We start from the raw sequence: 21,019 nt of genomic DNA on the forward strand, positions 1-21,019 counted from the left end.
GCTGCACAGGCTTTTCTCTAGGTGTGGGGCACAGGGCTTCTCACTACAGTGGCTTTCTTCTGTGGAGCATGAACTCTAGAGTTTAAGTGGCTCCCCAGCTCTAGAGCACAGGCTTAGGAGTTGTACATGGGCCTCGCGGCATGTAGGATCTTCCCATGGGATCAAACCCATGTCTCCTGCACTGGCAGGCATAGTCTTTACCACTGAGCCACCAGGGAAGCCCCTGTTTCTTCTTTACGTTTCTAATCAATACACTTTCCTGGTTATTTTAGGTATTCTATGTATTTCCTTCCTCACATGGAAAATGAGGATTTCTCTCTCTTCCAATACTCACTCTACTACCTCATCTTCCTCTATTTAGTTTCTTTACTGGGTTATCTTTACAATTTTAATAAGTAAAGTTACTTCACCTTTATTTCTTATTCCATCATCTCTAGAGAGCAACCTAATAATGCTTATTATGTGCCGAACATCATTCTGAGCACTTTATACATATGTTTAAGCCACACAATAATATCAAGAGATGGGTTATAGTTATTAGCCCCATCTTAGGGAAAAGAAAACTAGGACTATTTTACTATTATCACTAGTGGTTTACCAAGAGGGAGAGGAGATAAACATGGGTGGCCAATCTGCCATCCGTGCACTCAGTTCTAACAGGGCAAGTTTTCGGAAGCATTCATTTTGGCCTTTGCTCTAGTTCCTTGTTGGGCAAATTAGTGTGACGGTGACAAGTAAGGTACAGAGGTCTCCTGGCCATCTCAGCCAGCACCAGGCAGTTAGCTCAGCTGTAGGACAGGGATTCCCAAATGTCATTGATCAGCTAAAATGCAATCAACTAAGGAGTTTGTTAAAGTAACTCACCTACAAAAACAATCTTTGGGATTTGGACCTAAGAATCTTTGTTTTTAACAGTCGTGCCTCATGCTTAGAAACCAGTGATTTTTCCCTTGAATCATACAGAGAGTCACAATTCTGTACGTAAAGATTCACATTTTCCCTCTGAATTCTCTGTAGCTTCTCCAACCCTTCAGAAGTCTTGGTACATCCATATAAACTTGTCTAGCAGTGGTCTGGGGAATATATGGGACGAGACAGTAAAAGGGGGTATGACTTGCCCCGCAGTCACTCCCTTGCTGATGTCCTGGAGGGAGCCGAGTTGTGTTGAGGGGACTACGTGTGTCCAGGAGTTCCAGAACGGGAGCAGAGAGAAGGCACACACAGTGCCTGTGGGCATGAAAGGTGGAAGACACACAGATATTACAGAGAAAAGCTGTCCCTGTGCGTGGTAACGGAGAAGGCAATGGCACCCCACTCCAGTACTCTTGCCTGGAAAATCCCATGGACGGAGGAGTCTGGTAGGCTGCAGTCCATGGGGTCGCTAAGAGCTGGACACGACTGAGCAACTTCACTTTCATTTTTCACTTTCATGCATTGGAGAAGGAAATGGCAACCCACTCCAGTATTCTTGCCTGGAGAATCCCAGGGACGGGGGAGCCTGGTGGGCTGCCGTCTGTGGGGTCGCACAGAGTCGGACATGCCTGAAGTGACTTAGCAGTAGCAGTAGCAATGGGTGGTAAAGGATGTGGTGGCGGCAGGTGGGACTGATGCTTAGGTCATACAGGTGAGCTCACATTACCATCAGACAATCAAGGTGACCTTGAACCAAATAGATCTGGGTAAGATTTATTGATCAGATTGTTTTAGAAAACCAACAGCAAAACACTGACAAGATACATAAATACAGATTGGACATTTTAGGGTAAATTCACTATATTTCCTACCTGCTTGTAGGAAACCAGGTAAGGTGGAAAAGCTGTCCTGATCATATGGCATGCACACCAGACTGCAAAAGGACTTCCACACTATTTAACAGGACTGTGGCAAATAGCTTTAAAGTAAGGCAAGCATCGTGTGTGGCCTAAGCATACCCTGTACCAAGAGCCAAGCCCAGGCTCATCCTCAGAGACTGCGTGAGGGTTCCCTTTCGTGCCCACGTCCTTCCACTGAAAGCCTCACTGGCAGGTGCCCTTAGAGGGAGATGCCTGGCGCTGTCCCTGCTCAGACTCTGTGTACAAGAAAGTAGCTTTAGAGAAAGTCAGTGTGTTTCTGATGCCTCCTTTGTATTCTAAATGTGCAACTAGTAAAATAGCAATTACTACAGCTTGGTGACTGAGCTCTGACTCACCCTGTACAGTGACTAAGCAGGTCCTTTTCAAAACTTACAAAAAGTGAAGAAGAAAAAAAGATAAAAACATTAAAATTATACTAAAAAGATGGTACCACTTTTTGAAGCACAACGCAAAACTTTTTTTCTTAACACCAGATGAGGGAAGAAGTCATTTTCTACCAAATCTAATGACCTTAGAAGGGAAACACCACTGATGGGCATGACCTGGTCGCGACGCACAGAGGACATGGAACTCTACCAAACCTACCTCAGGCCCTGCCAAGGCCCTGGAGCCCCATGACATTTGGGGAACTTAAGCAATTAAAACCAATGGTGACTGGTTTTGGAAGCTTATGATCTTAGGACCATAAACCCTCATCCATCCTGGAGCTCAATGCTAGAACAATGAAGAAGAAGGAAAATGGCTTATTGTGCTACATCAGAGGGCTGGCAGGTAGACAATTCAATAACCTATACCACCTTCTAAACATCTGTAAGACACATAAAAACAAACTGATTTTAGAGATTAAGACCAACACAGTCTTAAAGGATAATTTAACCTTTCCTACAAGCCAAGCAGTATGGCTGGAAAAGGTATCTCCTAAGGAAAACGAAGGTTCCTTCAAGAACAGTGGGAAAACGAAGGTTCCTTCAAGAACAGTGGGAAAGCAAGTGTTTGCAAAGAGAGCCAAAGAAATGTATTCAAATGATGGGATTTCTTGTGCATCATACACAGCTCTTTCTTCTTATATGTGCTAAGAGTTCTTTGGTGGTCACAGGAGAGACAGCCTAGAACTCAGGGCAGGAGACTATGCCAAAGCAGAAGAGCAAAGAGTGATATCTAAACTCAGCATTAACAGCTGTCATCTTGTTGACCAATTACAGCTAATTGAGCTGCTTTTATGTTGGCTGGTTTCTAGCCCCTCCCGGATTCCTGCTTTTCCATTTCTAGCTACGCATTAGCCCCACTCCACTGAAAATGAGGTACTTGTGGGAAAAGGGTAGGGAGAAGGAAGAACTATAAATGAATCAATTTTTTGATAGGAAAGTTGAAACACTGATTATCTATGGATTTCAATTACCTGTGCTTTAATCTGGTTACTCTGGGTAACCAAAGGTCACTGTTAATATACCTTTTGCTTAGAAATGTTAATGTTTATTATTATATTTTAAAATTAGCTATGTATTGGACATGAATAGTTTAGGGCAAATTTTTATTTCATGTTCCAAGGCCCTGAAAAAAGAAGATTCTGCCAGTAGAAAAGGGTTTCAGTTTGACCCCTGAAGAACAGTTAAAATTTCAATCTATTCTATATTGATTTATAGATTTTCCAGAATATGGAAAATACTTTATTACATGAAGAAAGTCAACATTTTCTTCATGTAATAAAGTATTACATTCACAGATAAATTAGTATATACATGGGAGAACTGATAGTATTAAATATTAGGTTTTAATTCTCCATTTAAAAAACTTCTTATAGGTAGACTTCCTTGTTGCTGGGCAAAGAAATGTAAGAAGATATGCAAACATGGGATTGAGTACAAAGATGACTGGGGAAAAGTCTCAGTGGTAATAAGCCCAAGAAACAATAAATCTCTAACAGTTGCAGTAAGGAGACACTGGACTTGAAATCCAGGTTTACCAAGAGTTGCCCTAAGTCAGCCAATCACATCTCAAATTTCTGGTATAATTTTAACTCTAAAGTAGTGAGCTGGCTTCCCCAAGACAGATACAAAAAAGTAGTCTACCTGCTTTACAGTCACACCTTATATATAATCTGTATATATCCATATGTGTTTCTATGTATTGCACTTATAGGACTGCAGTAAGATGGCTGGGAGTACCTCAAAGAGGCAGAGAAGCAGCAGGCATAAACTTTTCTAAATCAAGTAACAGTGTCAGGCATTCAGAGTGCTGGTTATGGATATACTAAATGCCTGGTGACCACCTATATAAAACTCTAGTCATCTACATTTAAGTGATTATACACACAGTCTCATTTGGCATCCAGAACATGTGCACCTGTGTGGTTCTATAGCACTCGGAGCTGATCATACTACATCATTTTCACTAGTGTTATATTAAAAGAAGACACTTTAGACCAAGGGTATGTATTTTTATGAAAATGTCACACACAAGGTCTTAGATGTCAGGCCTCCAAAGTCCACGTCAAAGAAGACTGCCTTCCGAAGGCTTTAAAAAGGAAGCTAGCAAGTGTGGATTGAACCAGTCTCTCTTTTAGCTCTCAGGTGTCACAGAAGTAGAGACCTGCTTATATCCCAAGACTATGGAAGGATAAGCACAGAGGCTGCGCATTCAGTCTTTGGTCCCTATGAATCTATGACAAAGATCCTTCTGCCACCCTGAGTAGTGTGACTTAATTATGGATTGTTCCCCCACCCCCACCCCCCAAAACATCCAGAGACTAGACTGGAGTCTTTCAATGAAGCTTTGTTTTGAACTAACAGAGCTGCTCAGACTGACTTGGTCTGGAGAGCTCCTCACAGGAACAAGCCTAGCAGTGGGTGGTAAGAGGTTAAAAGGCCAGACTGGTCATGGCAATGTGGGGGTGAGGCTTCCAGAAGAATTGCTCCTTTCCTCGTCTCCCCTACCCCCTCACCCCCGCAAAGGACCCAAACTCACAGATGAAAGATGGTAAGACCCTTCAGAATACAGGCTCCATGAACTCAATCCCACATGGTTGGGAGATTATAATAAGGCCAGGATGTTAGGAGTCCAAGTCCAGAGGCCACATTTTTCTCTTTCTCAGAACCAAACACTAAATAGTAACTTTTCAGCTACAACTCAAAGGTGATTTTAAATCCACACATGAGCCTAAGAGATTCCCTTCTGAGATGAAGGAAAAACATGAATAATCTTAAAAGCTAAGTGAAAAAGAGGCACTTAAAGGAAAAATATGTCCCCAGTCTCCTGTCTTGAGTCTCCTGTTGTGATGTAACCAACGGGATCATCAGCACTGTGCCGTCCTGCACACCTTTAGCACCTTTCATACACATAAGGACCTCCGACTGCTCGCGTCTCAGTAGGTCACTGATGGCAAAGCAAGTGAAAATTTAAGTCATTTCTGTTTTAAAATTAAAATACAATATAAAACAAACCAGAACTAAAACTTCACACCAAAGAAGTGAATGATTCTCAGCTTCTTTTCTTCTGCATGCTAGTTTTTAAAATGATACTTAGTTCTTCAGGAAGAATGACCTGTGGCTTTCCCCAAGACCTGTTATCCAATTACTAGGCAATTACAGCACCATGCACATTAAAGCAGACAGAAAACGAGGCAAAAAGCTAAGAGAAAAATCAAGGGCCAATTGGCTTTCTAGAGATAAAACCCACTGCCTGAGAATATGGTAGGTGTATGGCCCAGAGTGAGAAAAGAAACGTTCTAAAAGGGAATGGCCCGTATGACAGTCAAAGCTCATAGCCCAAGAGCAGAAGCCCTTCCTGCCCTGCTCTTCTCTGGCCTCTCGCGAACCTTATGTCCCACGGTATGAATGCCACACATGTTTAGGGTCTGCAGTTCCCCATGATGGAGTCAAAAAGATACTTGAAACCATTAACAGGCATAGGAGAATTTAAAAACTGCCCAGAATGAAGAACTTTGACCACCCTAAGTTTCTTGATTTGAAATGTTCTCGTGCCGTAATTTCTAAGAGCAACAACAAACAGCACAACCACCACACACGAAGTCTTTAGACACGTCAACTCTAACCACTGCTGGCACCAGAAGGATGAGAACAGAAATCATTGATTGAGAGTCGCTGAGCTGCTCAACTTTCCTCTAAAGTAAGTTCAAGGGCAGGTTTGGGTATCTAGGCTGCAAGATACCAGCCACTGCTGCCATTACATCCAGCTACTCAATTAGATATACCTTTGAAAACAGCAAGTTAAACACTGAGCTTTCCCTATAATCTGCAGGATTCTCAAGGTTAGCCTTCTTGTTCTATCCCCAGTGCTATTTCTTGTCATTGCTGGATTTACTTTTTTTTAATTTTTGTTTTTACTGATGATGTTGCTTTAATTTATAGAGCAATGCCTAACATGGTCATATGGTGAGAGTTCCTTTAACATTTTCTTTATCTTATCTTGATTCATAATGTTATGAAGGTAACCTTCAGACTCTCCCTCAACTTCCATCAGGGAAGAGGGAGTATGTGAGTATGTGTGTGTACTGGGGCAGAAAGGAAAGAAGCAAAGAAAAAAGCACAAGGGAAAGTGAGATTCCATAAACTTAAAACAATTTACAGAAAGGCATTTGATGTATTTTCTGAATAAGGCCTTGATCAGGGTAACCAATTCTCTCTGTAGCACATTCTACACTGCCCATAAATAAAGGAGTCTCTTTAAATTAACATTTCCAGTATCAATGAACAGTCCAGTAATCCTCATTTCAAGCGCTCGATGAGTCCCTGTGTGAGTCCAAGGTGCAGAAGCTGTGTTCGGGAGAGGTTTGCTAGGTTGGGGAAGGCCGCAAGCAGCTTCTCCCACGCCAGTTCCAGCAGGCTAGGAACCACCAGCCAGATCTTAAACAATGACCCAGTCCGTTTATTTTCGTGGATGTTCACCACTCCTCCATGAATGTACATGCAACCAGCCTATGAAGAAATGGCAGTCAAAAGAGGATAAATAACAGATACTTAAGCTGAACATTCAGCAAAAAAAATTCATAGTAGGCTGAACTGAATGAAGTGAAATCAAAAACTTCTCACTGATCCCAACATAGTGCAGAGATCAAGAAAGATTTATATAATGAATGAGTTACTAAGGGAAAAACTAGAGATTACTTTTACTTCAACAACTTTGACATCGTTAAATTAAGATTATATTAAGTACCCATTGTGCCAAAGATAAGAATACAGAGATTAAGATAAAGCTCTTAGCATTCAAGAAGCTAGTAGAATCTTCAATAACACAGAATTTTGGGGGTAAAATTATTCTGCCCTCCCAGGAAACATCTTTGATATCACCGTCAAGGCCTGAATACCACATGCAGCATTTCTTTTACATTTTATGTGGCTCTTTTAAGCTTGTACATGATGGATTTTCTCCCTTTTTCTCAGAGGAAGAGCTAGCTTTGGAAGAAAGGTTTTAAAAACACATTCTTAATCCAAGCTTTGCTAATATCAGACATCTTTTTTTCTTGCTCTATCCCTAAAAGTATTTCCTTATCATCTGCAATTACATAAAGAAGATAAGAAAACAAAAACTTACTGGTGTAACAGCTGCACAGTGAAAATAAACTGGCTCTGGCATGGTAGCTGGGAGCTTAACCCATTGAAAAGTCTGCAGATTCAGCTTCCAGATATCTCCTAGGATCACTTCTCCATTATAGCCCCCGCAAATAAACACATCTATCAGTGGAAGAGAAACCAAAATCATGCAAAGGGAAAGAGCCACGGTGCCAGCATGTCCTGTCATGGCGCTCATGGCTAGCTGACATGGGGCCAGTCCAGTGCCCACACCACAGGGGACTTCAGCTGGCGGGCTTCTCACACTGCTGCCTTGTCCCTAACCAAAGTCTGAACTCGGTGTTCGGATTTTCTCTAGGGCTAAGGAAACAAGCCTCTGAGGAGGCTTCACGTCCAGGTTCTTAAATTCAAACACTTTTAAGTGCCAGGCATAGGAAGTGAATCAGCAAGAAGATTCAGGGAAAATAGATAAGCCAGCTATAGGAGTGCACGTGCTCTAACGGGGAAGATGGTGATGCAGCTCCAGCTGATGGAGCTACACAGGACATAAGGTCAGCAATAGCCAGACCTTCCAAGTTTGTAAGAGAAGTTGGAAATCCAGATTTTTTTGAAACTTTTTGATTTTTAAGTATTGACCACTAATTCAAAAACTGTAATATACACATGAGCCAAACAAAATACAACTGCAGGCCACCAGTTTGCTAAGCCTTCTTTTAAATAATGTCCCTATTAAGGATAGACATTTATCTGCCCATAGAGACAAACATTCTCTATGTAGACAATTAGCCTGCAATGTTTAGTTTGGGGGCACAAAGGTTTTTCCAAGCTTTCTTCAGCCCAAAGAGAACAGTCTGAAACCCAAGTTGATCTGTGCTAGTTATTAATGTCAGGAAAAAACCTTTCCAGAATCAAAATTGTTGGGTTTTTTTTTTTCAAATTGCTGTTATTGTTCTGTTTGTTTTTGTAAAGTCAGTTATAACCAAGTATACAACATGTAACAAAGGCTATGTGAAACTTTAAACTAAATGCTCAGAACTACAGCTGAGTTCAGCTTGTATGGTGCCTGGATTCAAAGAACCAAATGAACCCTTGTCTTAACTCAGGTCTAGATCAAGTTTAAGCTAATACCTAATTAAACTATAAAATACACTAGAAACATTTTTGGCTAGGATTCAAAAAAAAGTATGGTTCCATTTTTAGAGAGGCAAGCTGAACAATGCCACTATCTATAAATCTTACCTAAAGAGCAAAGCATAATAAAAAGCACCTCTGTACTAGAGATGGCAGCATAATCCTAGTAAAATCTGAACTAAGCTGCTAAAAGGATATAGGCTATCAAACTCGTTTATACACACCTTCTTCCTCTCCAAAACTTTAAGGCAGTATATCCAACTATAAAATAAACTGTAAATTAAAAGACAGGAAGGTTGTCCAAAGAGGAGTCATTTATCACACTTAGATAAAGTAGCTGCAGCTGCTTTCTGAAGCCATACAATGCCTGTGTTGTAATATGGCCAAAGAATGAGCTAAGAGTTCTATTTGGCATCAGACAGAGAACAGAATAAACTTTATGAAATAACACTCTGAAGGAGTTATTACAATGTTAATACAATGTCTACCAAGGTCTCTATTGTATGTCAGGATTATTAGTGTTACCCATAATAACCATAGACATCTGTTAAGGTACAGTGCTGAAAGATTAGGTGGTATAGTAAAAGCTTACTTATCGCTTATTTTTGAGTTCTCTGATAAGAAGGAACCCAAGCACATTAGTTTACTTTATGAAAATTCCTGAGAGAAGCATAAGTTTATGGATTTCCCTTTAAGTATAAACTACAAGAAATAGACTCTCCCCAAAGGTATGCTATGACTCTTTTAGGGTTATCATTAAGAAATAAGATATTCTCAGAATATACAATTACAAAAATGGAACCAGCATGCTATTTGAAATCCTTACCATTTTTTATTTGAACACAACTGTGACATCTCCGGGCTGCAGGAAAACCTGCCAAACACATAAACATGGAAATTCCATTATTCATAAGATACAGCAAAAGACAAACTATGAATAAGTTATTTAAAACAATCCCTTTGTTGCATTAAGCAAACACTGACTAGTCCTTCCAACCCTCCCTTATTTCACACTCAAATAAAGCCATCAGAAGTTCCATCACAATCATATAATGTTAAGATGTCAGCAAAATAAAGTGAGGTGGCAGTGGGCAAGGGTTATTAGTGGATCTCCCAAGCCCTTTTACCCACAAAGAGACAGGTACATAAGTGCCTACTTCTTATCCTACCCAGACGTCCCTCTGCCACAGAATTCAGCAATCCCCATTAAAAGTCTTTGCTCAGCTGCTGAGGAAGAATAATTGGGCTAAGGAATACAAGTAATTTCTCTCTTTCTTTTTCCTAGTTCCCCAACCAGGGATCAAACTCGTTGTCCCCTGCAGTGAAAACACGAGTCTTAACCACTGAACCTCCAGGGAAGTCCCATAAGTAATCTCTAATGCCAGTTCAACAGACATTTTTCTTGTCATATAATGCAATAAAATCACTTTTCACTTTCAGAACCAACTGTAAAGTACATTTATTAAAGATAAATGAATCAATACTTTAAATTTACCTATTTTTTCATGGGGTTTTGTTGCAATTTCCTCCCATGCATTCGTTTCAAGGTTGTATGCATGAATCTTGGAGACAGAAAATAGAAGACACACAAATAACTTTAGTTAGCCCGAAAACTGGATTTTCACAACAGCCTGTACAAACATATTCCTGGTTGAAAATGCTTCTTTTCCTTTGCTATCCTCTGATCGTTCCTAATTCTAATATAAAGCAAAACATTAAATGAAGCAGTTGAAAATTCAGCACATACATAATTTTATTATTTTTAAGTCATAGAAAAAAATGAGGGAAAAAGTTGGAATTCTACTGCTTCCACATATTCTGTGATAAACATATATCATTTGTATAACAGAAAAAAGCAACTGTTTTTAAGTAAATATGAGAATGAAGTTTTGACAAAACTTGGAAAGGACCATTAAGATTTCAAAGCAGACCAGGAGCTCTGAGGCCTATAGACTTCCTCTGGGACATGTGGATTTAGAAATGCCACAGGGATGGATGAACAGAAGCCCTTCAGAGCTCAGCTTTCTAAGGTTAGTGATGTGTCATCCTAAACATGCCTGTTCTTTTTAGATACACAGCACTGACAATGAGAGCAATGTGACATTCTGAGAATCCTGGTTCCAATTCTAATTAGTTGCCCCATTTGAGCAACTGTATCTTTCTTTTAATATCTTTTCTCATCGAGCACAAAGGGATAAGTCTAATAAAGGATTTTCAGTGTGTGGTTATACAACCGTCAACGGGAAAGCACATTAGGGGCACAGAGTTCAACCCTATATTATAAAGAGCATCCAACGCAAAATAGGTCTTCATAAAGAACCTGCTTGAAAATTAAAATGTCTACCATAACAGAACTGTTACTCATTATGCTCAGTGTAACAATGCCTTTCCTCTGGCCCTCTTCCTCTGTCTTTCCTTTTTAATGTACCTTGTTTAAGGAATAAGCTGTCCAAGAAGTACCACCTCCCAAGATGTAAATCCTCTGCCCATCATGTGCAATTTCATGTCTGTACCTGAAAATATACAACAAATACATTTATAATTAAGGGGGAAATGACCTACGTAAGAGTTGGCTGGAAGACTTTTACTGCATCGTTATTTATAATAATAAATTATTGGAAATGACTCAAGTGTCAAATAATAATGAATTGGTTAAATAAGTTATACAATATAAAAAATAGATTAGTATGCAACCAATGAGAATGTAGGTACAGAGAATGTTAATATACTGAAAACTTCTTTTTCATGTCACTGACTGAAAAAAATCAGTTAGATAAGAGCAGATAGGTTATAATCCTACTAAAAATTTACAGATATACAAATAATGCAACAGAAAAATGACTATAAGAATACATGTAAAATGTTAACCCTGGTTATCCCTGAGTTTAGACTTTATTTTTTATTTTCTTCATTTTGCTTATTTGTATCTTCTAGATTTTCTATAATCTTTTTGTGGTAACTGTATAAGGGGGAAAATATTACAGAGTTTTAAAAAGTGAGCTGCCTACATTTAATCAGAAAGTCTAGACTATGGGTTTTCAAACTAACACACTTATTTAACAGATACAAGGATTATCAGGAAAAATCATGCTACATAAAGCTGTGAATATAATATGAAACACCTACCAGAACTTTTATCCAAGTAGTTTAGCTAAAAGCTGAAACAATTTATAATATATCCATAAAATTACTCAAAGAAGGCAACTATGTGAAAATACTTTGAAAACTTAATCTAGTTTCTCCTTTTCCTGAAGGCCTTGGTGCTGAAAAAATATTATACATCAAAATTATTCCCTGTACCAAGCCATCTCCCAAGTCCTCCTATGGTAGTTCTGCAATAATCAGAGCACTAAGATACTACAATAGAGATAAATCTTCCTTAGCACCCATATGCCATTTTTAAAAAGCCAACAAAGAATAGTCTAACAGTAAGTTAAAAATTGTTTATTGTCTTTGCTTTTAAACTAGAGGGGGGAAAAAAAGACACCTCTTTAAGTTTTCTGGTGGGTTTAATTCCAAGAAGAGGCAACTGCTGTTAGGAAAGAAAAATGAGAGATAGTTCATGTAGGACTGCTACTAAAAGGTAACTAAAGAGAATCATGTGATGTCTGAGTGTTTAATAGAGCACTTAAAAGACACAATCTTCCCTCCCTTTCTTCCATCCATCCAACCACCCATTCAATCAACATTCACTGAGTACCACATGAGCAAGGCACTGTATCCTTTCTGGGGATAGGTTGTTAAGCAAGGGAGCCAAAGAATCCTAATACCAAGTTAAGAAGGGAAATCAAAAAGTAACTAGAAAGTAACTGCTGTGCCAGTAATATGAAATTTAGTTACAATTGTTACCACTTTTTTTTTCTTTTTTCACTGTTTTTTTCTAAAGGGCTGCTGCTGCTGAGTCACTGCCGTCATGTCCGACTCTGCGCCGTCATGTCCGACTCTGCGACCCCATAGACGGCAGCCCACCAGGCTCCCCTGTCCCTGGGATTCTCCAGGCAAGAACACTGGAGTGGGTTGCCATTTCCTTCTCCAATGCATGAAAGTGAAAAGTGAAAGTGAAGTCGCTCAGTCATGTCCGACTCAGGGACCCCATGTACTACAGCCTACCAGGCTCCGCCACCCCTGGGATTTTCCAGGCAAGTGTACTTTCTTAATGCAGGAAAACTGAAGCATAAAAGGAAGTAACGTGAAAAAAATGCTATAGTTCAGAGGGGAAATACCATTTCCTCACCAGAAAACCCTTCTTTAATGCTGAATAGGGATCTAATAGCCAGTCAGCTATTTCAACAAGGGCAAAGGGCTTCTTCAAACCATACTGCCAATATTCTAAAAAAAAAGTAAAATCTTAGCAAGAAAGAATATGCTTTAATCCTAGAATCTCACCTCTCTTCTGGTAGATCACAGGATAGGTTGTTTGGTTTCAGTTGTGTCCACTCTCTGGTATTGAGATCTAATTTGTGCAGGTCTGTGCTGTAAATATAGCCAGTTGTCCCTCCAAATACATAAAGGGAGCCATTGATGATAGCCATAGCCTGGATAATGAGGAGGTGTGAACAAGACTGCCTCGTTAACACATGGTTAAAGAATGTAAACTTATTAGATACCCCAAAATCAAGTTTTATTAAGTTTTCTTGTACTTTTTATCCTTCTAAAAATCAGACTCTTAAAGGATTAAAGATTTTAGAAAACACAGAGATTGTTTTTAGAAAAATAAGTTTTTCTCAACTGGAAAGCAAGTTCTGTCTAGATGGGCAAAGGGCTCCTTAGGGGTCTTAGCCAACCAAAGAATTTACAGATCATGGACATGAGCATTTCCACTGAAAGCTGCTTCACTTTCTAAGGAGTCTAGAGAAAAATGTCTTTAAGAAGCAGCAGCAGATATGAAAATAAGACCCCAGAATCCCTTAAGTAAGAAAGTTCTCAAAACTTGACATTTTCCACAAGACTCTTCTCAATGTAAGTTTGGCTTTTGGTATAGTCATTTCTTAAGAGTTTAAACCTGTGGTGGGATACAGTCATCTAGTCTGTGCTTCTACACACAGTCCAGAAGCTACGTATCAGTATCAATGCCAGCTAGTTGAGAAAGAAGCTATTGCTTTAGCTGTTTTAAGCTTAGCCCATTATTCTCAAAGGGTCTCTGATGTATGATGAGTTGCTTCCTACCTTTTTGTACAAAACTTTCCTAAAGTCTGAAGTACTTTGTACTTTCCTAAAGTCTGAAGTACAAAACCTAAAGTCTGAAGTACTAGAACCTAAAGTGAAAGTGAAAGTGAAGTCGCTCAGTCGTGTCCAACTCTTTGCAACCCCCATGGACTGTAGCCCACCAGGCTCCTCCGTCCATGGGATTCTCCAGGCAAGAATACTGGAGTGGGTTGCCACTTCCTTCTCCAGGGGATCTTCCCGACCCAGGGATCGAACCTGGGTCTCCCGCATTGCAGGCAGACACTTTAACCTCTGAGCCACCAACTGGAAGCTAATTTCTGTGTAATCTGTGTTTTAGCCAAGATCTGTATAAAAGTCTCTTAACCAAGTGCAGGGAACATCTACTCAAAACTTAGGTCAGAAAGCTCTTCAAAGCATCATATCACTCTAAAGACGATAGGGCTTGGACCATATATATAGCCCAATCTCTCACTGAGGGTAAGTGAGGTCCTGATATTTAAGGAAACTTCCATATAGGTCTAGATCATTGATCCTAAAAGTTGGAGTAGGAAAAAAAAAAAGAGGGAGGAAAAGAACGGAAAGAAGAAGGCAAGCAACCAGATTTACAATTTCACACTGAAACTGAAAAATCGAATAGTAACAATGGATTTATTTTCCGTTTAAAAAATTGGTGGTAATATAAATATTCTGACGTTGTTCCTGGAACTAAAGAATCTGAACAAATTCATCCACCATGACTGGCCATAGATTGGTACCTGTCCATATATACGACTGGGTTTCTTCCCCCGACAGCTGAGCAAAGCCCATCTCTTATATTTCACGTTGCAGACGTGGACATCATTGCCATTGCTCTCACCAAATGGGATGCCAGTACCTCCAAACACTAACAGGTTGTTTCCATGCAGCACAACTGGAAAAGAAGAAGCATGAATTTCATTTTCATACTGGCTACTTGCACGGTACTCCCACATTAACCCAGGATATCAGAGAAACTAGAAAATGTCTGCTTTAATGCTTTCAAAAAATAACTCAAACCACTGACATATAACTACTGTAAGTTCTACAGAAAAAGATCTAATTCACACTACATCACATGGCTCACTCTTTGATACGTGACATGTATTCAATGCACATTTTTGGAATTCATGAAACACGGTATATAACAATACAGAATGATATGAACTACAATCCACCACTGCTGCTTAACACAGTTCAAGTACACAGTAGAGCAGAAGAAAATGAAGGCTCATCTTTGCCTTAGCAAAGACCCAGTGGGACTCAGGATGAAGGGATAAAAGGATCATTCTGTTTTTTTCCAGGGGAATGATCGCTACATGTTAAATTATAGTTTCTGTCATCTTAATCCTACACCTAATAAAAAGAACATGAATATCCTGCTGGCAACTTTCTGTTCCTGTCATCAAACACACTTGTATATTCTTTCTCTTATGGCAAATATTCTGAAAATACAGCTACTGTATCACTTCAATGATTTTTTTTTAACCAATTCTTCAATTGATAGAGTCAACAGCAGGAGCTCTAGAGACAGTGAAAGCTGGGTTTTAAGTCTTATGTGACCTCAGGAAAGTTATTTAATCTCTTTAAATTAATCTTTCCAACAACCCTATGAGGTAGGAACTATTATTCTCTTCTTCATTTTTATAGATGATGAAATAGAAAGTGGTGAAAGGTTTAAATAACTTGTTGAAGGTTTTCTAAAAAGAACCTTGTCAAGCTAGGGTTCAATCCCAGGCAGTCTAGCTCCAGAGCCTGCACTCACAGCCACGTCCTTAGGGCCCCTCTAAAGCCTCAGTCTCCTCATCTGTACAATGGCAAGAATTCCAGTGCTGGCACCATAGAGATGCTGTGAGGATTAAACAGATACCATGTGTGAAGCACTTTGCTCAACAGCTGTAAATACCATTTGTTGATCTTCTACTACATTTTGCCAGGCTTATATATGATACTTTATGTTGTACCCTCTAAGATATTAATCCCATTTTATGGGTAAGGAATTAGAAGCGAAAAATCATTAGGCAAGTATGTGACATACAGCTAAATTCAAACTCAGGACGATCCAATTCACAATTGATTCTGAATACAATGCTATAGTATTATCATAGTGAGAGTCTACCCATTAACAGGGCTTAATCATATTACTATTTTGATTTGGTATTCTTAAAAATCATTAACAAGAAAAACACCTAACATTGAACCAGACCTCTGAGACATTTCATATAGCCCAAAGTTCAGAACTGCTTGCACTCACGTGACATAGATGCCAATTCTCGGGGCATGTAGCCATCTGTGCCCATCTGGTGCCATACTCCTGTAGCAAAATGATACCTCCAAAGCTCCCTGAAGAGAGGATAGTCTTCATTATCTGGCCCTCCTGATTCATCATAATCTGGGTTATAACCTCCAAACACATACAGATTGGTATTATCTGCCACACAACGATGTCCACTTCGTGCTGGTGGAGGTCTGTGGCCTAGGAGAGAAGAGGACAGTTTTTCACAGGTGGCCCAGCAGATTAAAAGTACACACAAAATTTGGTAACAAGTATTTTATCTTTAAAAGGTAATCAGGGAAAATTTATGATGTGGATGCACTTTTTTTTAACTAGGTTATTTTATATGTTCACACATACTACTTAGGATTTTAAGGAGCTAGTCTCCATTTCTATTTCATAGAACTATTTTCAAATCTGGATAACTGTAAAAGGATTTTTCCCAAGGAAGGCAAAACAGCATCATAAACTTGAGAAAATGGCTGGTGACAGAATTTTCAAGAATAGGAGGAGGAAGGGTTTAAAAATCCAAAAGCTAAAAGGACGAATCTTCTATTTTCTTAGAGGAGGAAAAACACAGGCCAACTAAATTAAACTGAAAGTATTAGAGAACTACATAAATATAATCACAAATGTGAATGAGTCATGTATAAATAAAAATACACATACATAAAATCTGTGATTTTTCTACAATATATAATTATACACTTAAAAAGAAAACTGGCTTTCAAAGAGTTATAGCGAAGTTTAGAATTTAAACACCACTCCAGGCATTATGGTAGTTAACAAAGAATGTCCCTATACTTATTTTAAAGAGCATCTTTCATCCTGTTAAGAACTTTATTAAGAAAAGCTATTTCAGGGAATTCCCTGGTGGTCCAGTGGTTAGGATTCAGTACTTTCACTGCTGGGGCCCCAGGTTTCATTCCTAATTGGGAAACTAAGATCCCACAAACAACACAATTAAAAAAAAAAAAAGCTGTTTCTACCATCTGTATCTGCAAGCTCTCTGAAGTTTAAATTGTCAAATAGTTCACTAGAAGTTACTTCGATTATTTTAGAGTAAAAAAAACCCCAAATTTATATTATTTCTACTATCCTTACAGTTTTTGTACCAGTCTACACAAATCCTTACATAGCTATAGAACCAAAGATGATTAAATATACACTGGATGGAGTAAGGTATTAGGTTGTCTGTTATCCTAAAGACTTATCTACTTTCATATATTATGAATGGATACTAGTATAACATTAGTATTTATGACAATGCTGGACATCTAATAAACACTGTTATATAAACATTATCAGCCTAATACAGGCCTCACCTATATTTTTTTAAACTCAAAATCCTACTTCCTACAGTATGCTTTGAAACAAGAACTGAAATGAAACTGCACAGACCTAGAAAAACTAAAAGCCAAATGAACAAACCATGGCCATCGAATCACTCAAGTCCAACCTGTAGGTCCTGAGAAGTTCTCAAACAGCAATTCAGAGCCTTCCCTGCTCCTACACTCCTGCCTGTTTAAGTCTGTCTCTCTACTTGGAAAGCCGAGTCCTTCCCTTAGCCCTTGACCTGGTCCACCTAGCCTTCAATGCAGAGAAGGCAACGGCACCCACTCCAGTACTCTTGCCCGGAAACTCCCATGGACGGAGGAGCCTGGTAGGTTGCAGTCCATGGGGTCGCTAAGAGTCAGACAAGACTGAGCGACTTCGCTTTCACTTTTCACTTTCATGCATTGGAGAAGGAAATGGCAACCCACTCCAGTGTTCTTGCCTGGAGAATCCCAGGGATGGAGGAGCCTGGTAGGCTACCGTCTGTGGGGTCGCACAGAGTCGGACACGACTGAAGCGACTTAGCAGCAGCAACCTTCAATGTCTGGTGTGGCAAGACCTCAGAGCTCAGTCCATATAGCTGTCTCATCAATAAAACTCTATGGCAAAAACAAAAACTCTATGACCCTGGGAGTTCCCTGGTGGCCTAGTGGTTAAGATCCCGGGCTTTCACTGCCACGGCCCAGCTTCAATCCCTGGTCAGGAAACTGAGATCCTGCAAGCTGTGTGGCACGGCCAAAAAGAGAAAACTCGCGGCCTTTACCGCCACACCACTCAAATATTAGGATAGACATGGACAATTAATAAGATGACTACACGATAACTAGATAAGTACATAATAAATATAATATTACACAAACTATAATCAGTTTGGAGTTTACTCATGAGCTATGATTTATCTCAAGTGAAGAGCTAAATTTCTATTTCTAAAAATCTTGAAGCAGAAAATGTGGTGTGGAAGGAAGAGCAATAACTTCTATAAATATCTAGATTTGAATCCAGGTTCTAACTGCTTCCTTGAACAAGTCACTGACCCTCACTGAGTCTCAGCTTGCTTTGTATGAAGGAATAATATTTTTGTACTTCACAGATATATTATACTTGCTGTTTTGTTAAACTATGTTTATTGGTTAATATATGCATCTTCCTAGGAGGCAATAAACTATTTGAGGGAAACAGAATGCATTTGTATTTACCTTTCTATTACCAGGCCTAAGGAACACAGGAACTACTGAACAAATTTACAATTTTTAATTTTTCTCTATTCATTTCATTAATAATTTTCTTCTCCAAATAAAGGGCAAAAATCACATATAGCAATTATTTCTGTATCACCACAACATCTAAAGCAGAAATGTATAACAGACACTAGAAGTTTCATTGATATTAACTTCAGGTCAAAGTTAACAGTAACGGGAATGATCAAAACAGTGTACAGCTCTCACTGGACTTTGATACTGTACTTAGAATGAGATACAATTTTGGGGACAGGAATTGGATTATGCAATGGTCTTCTTAAAACATAAATGCTTCTAAGAATTAGCAAGACAAATTTAATGAAAAAAAAAAACTCAACAGTTGCTATGGTCAACAAACAGGAACTCTAAGATTTTCTATAGTGTCATTTGCTTTATTACCTGGAACCAACAGAAATTTTTGAAACTGCTTTTGAGCAGATATGAAAAGACATATAGTATATTCCAGGATTTTCTCTAAATGACTGCACAGCAGAGAAGTCATTCCATTTTATGTTTACTGCCAACTATTTTTGAGACAAATATAACATATGATTAAAGGTTGAGAAGTCAATGAAAAGATGACTTTATATTTATCCATTTATTCGTTGAGCCAAAAATATTACTGGGCGCCTGCTATATGGCAGGTACTGTACTAGGTGCTAAGGATACAATGATAAGATCATTCCTTTCTGTCCTCTGGGGCTTACAGTTATTCCTGTGCTGTCCAACACAGTGGCCGCTAGCCACATACGACTACCAAGCATCTGAAATGAGGCTGGTCCAAACTGAGTTAAGCTTTAATTGTAAAATGCTCCCTGGATTTAACAGACTTAGTATCCAAAAATGAATGTAAAGTTACTAATTTTTATATCTGAATATAGGTTGAAGTGATATTTTTGATCTCCTGATCAAATAAAAATTAAGATTAATGTCACCTGTTTTTTACTTTTTTCATTAGGCTACTAGAAAATTTAAAATTTTGTGGCTTACATAATATTTCTATCAAGAGCACTGGTCTAGTTCAATTGATGGCTTCTGTAAATAATGCCATTATCTATGCAAATAAAACTGCTGAGTTGAGCATCTGATCAACGTTTGATAAATATTAAACATCCCATCAAGAAGTCCTAGGGCTGGGAGTAAAGAGTTAACTATTCTTTCTCTCTAGTCAGTAACTAAAGATTTCTTTGGGTCTGGGGTCAAAGGAATATACACTTAAAGTTGTCACAGATGCAACAGGGTTATAACTGAGCTATATTGCTTTTCAAGAAGACTGAAAATAGTGTATAGAAGTGCCTATTTCTTCAGGCCCTCTTCAACCTTTTTAGTCTGTCCCAATGTGATGGGTATCAAACCAATTTGCATTTCCCTGATTATCACATGTTTATCAGCCGATTTGTACTTCTTTGGGGAACTGCCTGATCACATATCCTTTGTCCACTTTCTTATCTACTTTATTGTCTTCTCACAGATTTGTAGAAATTATTTATTTGTTCTATTTCTTTCTTCCAGCCTACTCTGGTCTTTTAATTTTATTTATGGTATCCTTTAACATATGGAAGTTTTTGTACAAGTGAATCTCTCAATCTTTTAAGGCTCTTAACAAAAGGCTCATTTGCTTTACATCTTACATTATAAGATTCCTCATGCCTTTGTGCTCCTGTTCAGTTGTATCTGACTCTTTATGACCCCATGGACTGTAGCCCACCAGGCTCCTCTGTCTGTGGAATTTTCCAGGCAAGAATACTGGAGTGGGTTGCCATTTCCTACTCCAGGTATCTTCCTGAGCCAGGGATTAAACCTGGCTCTCTTGCACTGGCAGGCAGGATTCTTTTACTACTGTGCCACCTGGAAAGCATAATTATAAGATTACTATTTTCATTTATTTCTAATAATTTTTTAGTTTTGGTTTTTCATATTCAGAACCTGAATACATTAAAAACATATTTTTGTATATTTTATGAGATAGGACACTAATATTTCTCACAAAATGGGTAGGCTATTGTCCCTGAACCCCTTATGGAAAGCTATCCCTCTAACACTGAACTGAAAAGCTGTCTTTGAAGCCAGAGTAGTGTATGCATGCTAAGTCACTTCAGTCATGTCCAACTGTACCATTACCCTTTTGGTCTTTACTGTATACCACACTGACAAGTTCTAGAGTAGAATTAGGAAAATCTCAATATCCAGGTCTAATCACCATGGACACAAAATCTTTTGCTCTTTAAGAATGCATACAATCAACATAAAGACACCACACACTCTTAAATGCAAAAGCTTGCAAACAGAATATAACATTTTAGCTTAATAAGCCTATCACTTACAAGATGAAGCCACCTCTTGATGTGCTATGAAACATTTGTGTAAGGTCACTATTAAAAAAAAATTAGGACCTTCTAAAAGCACTAACCAGTTATAAATATCATAGAGCTTAAAGGATGAACTGTTTAACTGGCTGCTGTTGTTTAGTTGCTGTCG

The 21,019-nt window shown here is 38.8% G+C and overlaps 1 protein-coding gene across 1 annotated transcript in view; it reads right to left on the minus strand.

The window, feature by feature from the left end:
* Window positions 1-1,670: 1,670 nt before the first annotated feature.
* KLHDC10 (kelch domain containing 10) overlaps window positions 1,671-21,019 on the minus strand; it is a 61,437-nt gene continuing 42,088 nt past the window's right edge. The window contains 8 exon segments of the mRNA XM_020905613.2: window positions 1,671-6,787; window positions 7,404-7,543; window positions 9,339-9,386; window positions 10,008-10,074; window positions 10,941-11,025; window positions 12,899-13,047; window positions 14,434-14,588; window positions 15,948-16,169. Of these exon segments, the coding sequence (XP_020761272.2) occupies window positions 6,578-6,787; window positions 7,404-7,543; window positions 9,339-9,386; window positions 10,008-10,074; window positions 10,941-11,025; window positions 12,899-13,047; window positions 14,434-14,588; window positions 15,948-16,169 (1,076 nt within the window). The 3' untranslated portion in view covers window positions 1,671-6,577.

This window comes from Odocoileus virginianus, chromosome 1, assembly GCF_023699985.2.
Source record: "Odocoileus virginianus isolate 20LAN1187 ecotype Illinois chromosome 1, Ovbor_1.2, whole genome shotgun sequence".
In the NCBI taxonomy this organism is placed as follows: domain Eukaryota; kingdom Metazoa; phylum Chordata; class Mammalia; order Artiodactyla; family Cervidae; genus Odocoileus; species Odocoileus virginianus.